This window comes from Mesoplodon densirostris, chromosome 1 (assembly GCF_025265405.1).
Source record: "Mesoplodon densirostris isolate mMesDen1 chromosome 1, mMesDen1 primary haplotype, whole genome shotgun sequence".
Classification (NCBI taxonomy): Eukaryota; Metazoa; Chordata; class Mammalia; order Artiodactyla; family Ziphiidae; genus Mesoplodon; species Mesoplodon densirostris.
Window position 1 is genome coordinate 33,223,676 of NC_082661.1, and position 7,849 is coordinate 33,231,524.

General features: G+C 33.8%; 1 protein-coding gene across 1 annotated transcript in view; it reads right to left on the minus strand.

The window, feature by feature from the left end:
• The window catches only part of CC2D2B (coiled-coil and C2 domain containing 2B), a 104,055-nt gene extending 98,637 nt beyond the window's left edge, over positions 1–5,418 (minus strand). The window contains 4 exon segments of the mRNA XM_060111475.1: positions 1,830–1,903; positions 2,265–2,341; positions 3,690–3,750; positions 5,377–5,418. Of these exon segments, the coding sequence (XP_059967458.1) occupies positions 1,830–1,903; positions 2,265–2,341; positions 3,690–3,750; positions 5,377–5,418 (254 nt within the window).
• Between the last annotated feature and the right edge of the window lie 2,431 nt (positions 5,419–7,849).

The following is a 7,849-nucleotide window of genomic DNA, read 5'->3' on the forward strand; positions in this document are numbered from 1 at the left end:
ATCCTTATGTTGTACAGTTGAAAGTAATATAATGTGTCAATTATATCTCAATTAGAAAATTTTTTTAAATAAAAATATAGGGTCCAAATCTTCTCCATCTTCCCAATCTATCTCTTCACCCTAGTCAGAGTATTGAGAGCATTACCTTACAGTTAGATCAAAATGTGGACTCAGGGCAAACTCTTTTTTCTCTCCCTGTTTTTGGGTGCTCTCATGTATGAATGCACTCATATACAAGTACCACCCCACCCCACCAATAATCTTTTGTGAACTTAGAGATAATTAAAAGTATTAAAAGTGGCATATTCTTAGTGATGAACTTGCTTATAAATAGGTTCTCAGTTTTCAATACTGTAAAGTCTGAATCTTTCAAATATAAATCACCTATCACTTCTTTGTCACACACGTTTAAATGAACTGTTTTTAGAGAGGTTTGGGAGAGGAATCGGAAGGAAGGAAGGAAGGGAGGGACGGAGGGAGGAAGGAAGGAAGAAGGAAGGAAGGAAGGGAGAGAGAGAGAGAGGGAGGGAAAGAAAGAAGGAAGGAGGAAATCTGCTAGTTCCTAGGAACTGAAGAATTCAAAAATATGTAAAATACAAAAGCTTATCCTACATCCTGTTTGTATGTACAATATCGCTGTCCCATTAACTTTAAACGTTATGTACCTTTCAACAATACTGATATATAAACTGTCCATATATATTTTTACTTCCCTCTGTCTCTGCTCATTGAAAAATCATTTGCTAAAATCCTCAACTTCCTGAGAAGATATCCCTTCCTAGTAGTTTATAATGGAAACTCTTAGAAGCCAATTTCTCTTCCTTTTTACCTCTTTTCTTGATATTCAATGGACTTATCTTGACAAACTTCCAATTTTTTACTATTCATAGTTAAATTAAATCCAAGTTAGGCTCACTTTTATTCATTTGTTGAATGAACAACATGTATACAATCATCTTTTTTTAGTCTGCTTTTACTATTAAATTTAATTAATTTTTACTAAGCGCCCAAGAGGGACCCTGCGGAGAAGACAAAGATGAGTTTTTAAAAAACCCGAAATACACTCCTTACATTTTAAAATTTGAGAGTATTTTTTAAATGCTCTCATTGCTTATGGCAGAAATGACTAGTTGTTCATTGCTGTCTTTTCTCCCATTTCTAATAATAGAACTTACTTTTAGCTGGATACCGAGACATTTTTTCCCACGTTCCTTTAGTGGAAATAATGTGTGCAATTTTCAGGTCTTGTCCTGTAAGAGATCAATCTGCAATCCTATGGCTCTCTTCCTCCTCCCTTCCCTTTGGTTAGCAAATGAAGACACAGTAGCTTTGCCATTGGACTCAGAGATGGAAACTAAGTGTTGAAGATGGCAGAACTCTCCTAGTAGCCTGGACTACTTATCTATTACACTAGAGAGAAATAAAACTTCTATCTTAATTAAGACATTTTACTTTGAATCTTTTTGTTAAAGCTGCTTAGCCTTTACTCTAAATAATGCAGTTTGCCCAAGATGTGATTGATTTTGTCATTTGAAGTTTCAAATATGTGATTACACATTGTATTTCAGAACAAAATCTGTAAGTCAGGGATCACCTATTTTATTATAATTTTTTAAGATAAGAAATAATGTCAAGTAGAAATAGAGAGTGATTAAATATTGGCATGACAGATCTTTTTGGAGTGACAAAATGGTCTAAAATTGGATTATAATGTCAATTATATATTCTGTAAATTTACTAAAAATCATTGAATCATATGCTTAAAATGGATGAATTTTCGCTATGTAGAGTACACCTCAATAAATCTGTTCTAAAAAGTTTTTTTTAAGTTATTCACCTTAGACCACTGATATATCTTATTATCAACGAGCAGCTGAGTTGAAGATTTTTTGCCTTGATTAATCTGAAACACAATGTAAATAAATAGTATGGAAAACTTAATGTTCACAGATATAGACATAATCGTGTTCATAAGTCTTTTGCCCAAAATAGATAAAAACAAAGACTTCTCAATGTTTTTCCTTTAAAAAGTATATACATGTTTTCTCCTGAGATGTCAAATTTAGTTACCATAACCAAACCACTTAACTTTTCTTGGCTTCAAGTTTGGAAATAGAAAGCATGGAAAATAACTTGAAGCTTTTTGGATTTAAGAAGCTATATTAAAATAGAATTTTAGCTCTTTTTTGATAAAGAAAAGTTTATCATGATATATGTTGATTTAAACAGTAAATTTGAAAATAGGAAAGAAAAAATAATATTACCTTGGCATTTTTTATCTTTTCTCTTACTTTGCCTCTCAGAGTTTCTATTATGTTTTGATTTTCTTCCATATTTAAATCTATCAAGAAGCCAACATAATATGGAGTTCATGACACTTTCTTATAATATAATTAAACAGCAATAGCATCAAAAGTACTTATTAAATAGCTAAATAACATGCATTTCTTTGGATCATGACAATTATGAAGACTGGGTCATTGCCCCATGAGAGCTTAGAACCTAGAAAATAAAGCTTAGAAACTTCTCCCTTTTCCATCTGGAATAAATACTCATGCATGGTCAGTACTGAATTTTGTAGTGAGGCTAAAAAAAAAAAAAAGGTTCAGGTAAGCAAACCTTTATCTTTTTCCTTTTAGGAAAAAAAAATCAATGAAAACAGTAATATTCTATATAAAGTGCTCTACAGTCTACAGAATATACAAATATCAAAACCAGTTTACTTCAACTTGATTAAACTGAAGAGGAAGGAATCTGAAAAAAAGAGAGGTAAGTCTCCAAGCACCCATTTTAACTACTTATGTCAGTTTTGTAAATTCAGTATAATACTGCCAGCTCTTAGAGGAAATGAAACAGTCTTGCTGGGTATAAAGAAGGCTCCAGCTGCTATGTGTACTCCAAGCCTTATATTATTTTCTTCTCATCCACCAGATGATCTACTGTATGGATTGAGAAAGACAGGGGTTATGCAGTCCTAGGTACAATAGAAAATGGAGGACCTACTGGTCATTTTGCCTTGTATTTTTCTTTTTCTTCTCCCTGCCTTTGAGTAGTTAAAGGTTAAATAGAAAATGGTGGAAATAAAGGGTAAGCATAAAGCTAAATCAGTATAGGTCATGAGAATCTTCATTCTTAATTGCAGTATTCCATTATAAAATTTAAAAATTATTAGTTGGTTTGTTTATACTCTATTCCCAGAACTTAGAATGACAGATGGCACATAGTAGGTGCTTAATAAATATTTGCTGGATAAATGAAGCAGGAGTCAACCATTATTTATATACTTTTCTCCTTGAGACCTGGAAACCTGGAAACTTAATAAATATTTGCTGGATAAATGAAGCAGGAGTCAACCATTATTTATATACTTTTCTCCTTGAGACCTGGAAACTTCCTGAAGCAGGTTCTATATCTCTGTATCTTTAAGGTGTAACATAGTCTGAAGAACAAGAAGATTCTCCATGTTTGCAGAGAGAGAGAGAGAAAACAAAACTTAGTTTTATTACATGCACTGACTTTACCATTATTTCCTTATATCCACTTGTATTATATAGGAAGTTTAGTTTCTGTTTGAACTCATCCCTTAAGAAACTGTGTTCCCAAATAAAACCCTGGGATAGAATTAGTCATTTATATCTTTTAAAAATAAAGTCCAACAGTATTAGAGCTGTGGTATACTTATTGAGAACCTTTCTGTAGATGCTTGTCTACATTTTCTTCTACTGCAATGTTATCTGTGTCTTCTGACATCTGCAAAAAAAGGGGGGAAGGGTTACCTTGTATCTTTTTGTTTTGGCATTTAACATCTTTTCATAGGTTTATCAGCCCTTTGAAAGTCATCTTCTTTAAAATGACAATTCATATCCTTTGCCTGTTTTCTTAAATTTCATCCTTTTATCAATGGGTATGAGCTCTTTATATATGATAGATTTTTAAATCAAAAAATTGCTCTCTGTAATATCAAAAAAAACCTTTTAATGATAAAATCCAGTAGATGTTGGTGTTCATATACTGCCTATTTCATATACCTTTTAGGAGGGTCAAATGAGATCAAACATAGGAAAATACTTTGAAACTCAACACTATATCAATGTTAGCTATTACCTGAGTACTCTGTAGCATCTGATAACTTTCTAAAAGCTTTCTATATCCTTTTCCTCTACCCTTCCACCTCTCTGGCCACTTATTCCTTGTATCCTTTCTTGGTCACACTTCTCCTCATAGCCTAAATGTGGGCACATTCCAAGGATTTGGAGAGTGCATGGATTCCCATGGCTTCCCAAATCTGTCTCCAACCTTGACTGCTCTCCTGAATACAATATTTCTAGTTGCCTACTGGTATTTCTAATTGAATGTACTACCATTATCAAAAATTCAATATTTAAAAATGAGCATTTATTTCTTTTACCACTTTTTAAACCTCAATATTCTAAAATTAAACCATACTAGCAATGTTAAACGTTTTTTTAGAACAATATGGATAAGTTTTTCATTTTAAATTGAAAAAATAGAATAGCAAAAGACTCCTTAAATAACAACTGTACATGCTAACCAAACTAATGTGCAGTTGGAGTGGGAAGAGCAAGCAGACACACATCAGATTTCCAATCACAGTAAAAACATGGATTTGTGTCAAAAGCCAAAACAGGGTATACTGACATGATCACAGTAAGAGCTTAGGCTATAGACTTTATGAAAGAACTCCAAATCCACCAGTGGTTCCTATACCACACTTAAGAACTACTGAGTAAGGTCAGTATGAACTAAGATGTTCTGTTCTTACTAAACCTTCAGTATTTTCCTCAACAAAGTTAAAAATACCTAACTTCACTCTTGACCAAGGAGACAGTAACCCTTGAAGGTGTGATGGGACATCAACCCCAGCAAGTGATTGATAGATGTCTCCTTCAATTCCCAATAATCTCACCCAGCATTCTGTATATGCTTTTCATAACTTCCCATCCCCATCTAGAAGACAGGAATAAAACATGAATCTTAATTGGAGTTACTCTAGGTGACACGTAGATACCAGTCCTAAAAATGTTTCACTCACTAATTGATTAAAAAAAGAAAAACTTTTTTTTTCTTTTTTAGCAAAGCAGGAAATGGATTGTTGGCTGGTTGAGAGAACAGAGAAATAAATATTTAAATAAGGGAATAAATAAATAAATAACTCACCTCTAATACTCTTTATTACATAATTGACAGACCAAAGAGTATAATTCATCTGTAAACTCTCTTATTATTTTTTTTAACATATGAACTGTATGATTTGTATATAGAACAAAATATATCATATTTTTCAAGATTATCCTACATTTACAATTGAGCTATTTAGTATAATCAAAATCCTTATAAACTCCATTAATACCTTACTTTTCTAAAAATATCTTCTTTTCTCTTTGAAATCTTTTTCATGATGGTTCTTTCAGTTCCACTTTCTAAATAAATAAGAAATATTTTAAGAACTATATACCGTATTACTGAGAGAAAACAATTATTTTGATACTTGAGATAAACATGCTATTTAAATTTTTTAATTTAACTAAAAACTAAACAAAGAAACACACTATTGCCTTTAGTATTTAGTTGTTGATCACCTTTAGTATTTAATAGAAATTCTAGTTAGTCTAATAAGACATGTAAAAGAGTTAGAGGTAAAACTATTGGAAAGGAGACAACAAACTGATTTTTTTGTAGAGGGTAGGTTTTATACATAGAAACTCCAAGACACTCAATCAAAAAATTAAAAAAAAAAAAATGAGAGGGCTTCCCTGGTGGCGCAGTGGTTGGGAGCCCGCCTGCTGATGCAGGGGACATGGGTTCGTGCCCCGGTCCGGGAGGATCCCACATGCCGCGGAGCGGCTGGGCCCATGAGCCATGGCCGCTGAGCCTGCGCGTCCGGAGCCTGTGCTCCACAACGGGAGAGGCCACAACACTGAGAGGCCCTCGTACAGCAAAAAAAAAATGAGAAAGTTGATAAGTGGCAGAATACAAGAGAATGTATGACAAAGTTAACAGCTTCCCTATATGTTAATATAATAGAAAAAAATCACTTTCATAACAGTAATACAAAACTTTTTCAAAATACATAGGAATAACTTCAATGAAAATATTTGGGACCTCCCCCCCCCAAAAAAGTATAAAACTTTACAGTGAGAAAAAAATCTTATTAAACAAAGAGATATTCCCTGGAGGCAGGAAAACTAGTTAAGAAGCCATTATAATAGTCCTGATGAGAGATTCTGGAGATCTGAATCCAAAAGTGGAAGCGGGAATGGAAGATGGAGATTCAGTTAAGAGGTAGAATTCACAGAATTTGGTGAGCACTAGATGTGTAGGACAAAGTGAGGGAGGAATCAAGGACTCTAAGGTTTGGACTTGAGTAACTGAGAGGTAGTATCATTCTGAGTATTGTCGAATATAATCGGGGAAGGCGTTAAAGAGTTGTTTTCAGAGGCTGCTTACGGGACATTAAGGTGAGAGGTCCAAAAAGTGATTAACAATACTGAACTGACTTGGAGCAGAAGAGAACCAGGTCTAAGTTAGCTAACTCCTTTGTTTAATCAGTTAAAAAAAGCATTTAAGAGATTGATTCCATGACTCTTGAAAAGAATCAACACCTTTAAGATTTTTCCCACCAACATACCAAGAATGGACACAACAGGAATAGAATGCTGGGAAAAGAGAATTTTGAATTTACTTTTCATTCTGCAAGAACTTCTAAAATGAACTTCAAATCAATACCTGGCTTACTGATGCCTACACCTGCAAATTTTATCTGCTAAAGCTAGGGAAAACATTAGCAGTGGCACATCCTATAGATAGTTAAATTATAATAAATTATTAAATAAAAATCTTATTGCAGAAGAAATTATTAATCATGTTTTTTGCACACCTGTAGATGTTTCTAAACTAGTTTATTTATCGTTTCATAAATACTATAAGATAAATAAATGATTACAGACAAAATAGTAGATAAAGTTGAAGATCTGGATGAAAATTACATTTGCCCTATTGAAAAATCACATGCGGAAGTAAGGAAAAATTATGACTCAGACTTCCACCTTCTTACAGAAATTCAACTTTCTGTGTTAAAAAACTGGCTCCAACAGTTAAATCCAATATTCTCTTCAAGGATATTGCTAATTTACAATTATTATAGTTACAGCTTTTTCTAAAAGATAAGGAAATTGAAGATTAGCTATTTTTGTATCAGATGAACTGGAGATCCACAGTCAAAGACTGAGAATTAAAGTGAAGTAATTTGGGCCTCCCTGGTGGCGCAGTGGTTGAGAGTCTGCCTGCCGATGCAGGGGATGCGGGTTCGTGCCCCGGTCTGGGAGGATTCCATATGCCGCGGAGCGGCTGGGCCCGTGAGCCATGGCCGCTGGGCCTGCGCATCCAGAGCCTGTGCTCCGCAACGGGAGAGGCCACAACAGTGAGAGGCCCGCATACCACAAAAAGAAAAAAAAAAAAAAAAAAGTGAAGTAATTCATTCAACTTTTTCTGGTCCATACCAAACAGAAGGAAATTTTTATAAGTGTTTTATAAGTATAAATGTTTGCCTCTTGCTTAGCATTTAGAAATCTCTGGGTTCTGCAAATACATCCAGCAATGCCTTTATCACTATGGTGATTCCTGAAATAAAATTTCCTAAAGCCTATTCTATATTGTGTGTAAATTTAACGTTCAACCACCTGCCACTTGGTTTCAGGAGTGTTAGCAGAATAAAATTACAGGAAAATCTCTAGCGTATGAAATGCTCACAAAAGGCATATTCTGGTATCTAATAATATTTCTTTGGTTAAGTATGAACTAACTAGAAATTTGTTTTTCCTTCAGTTTT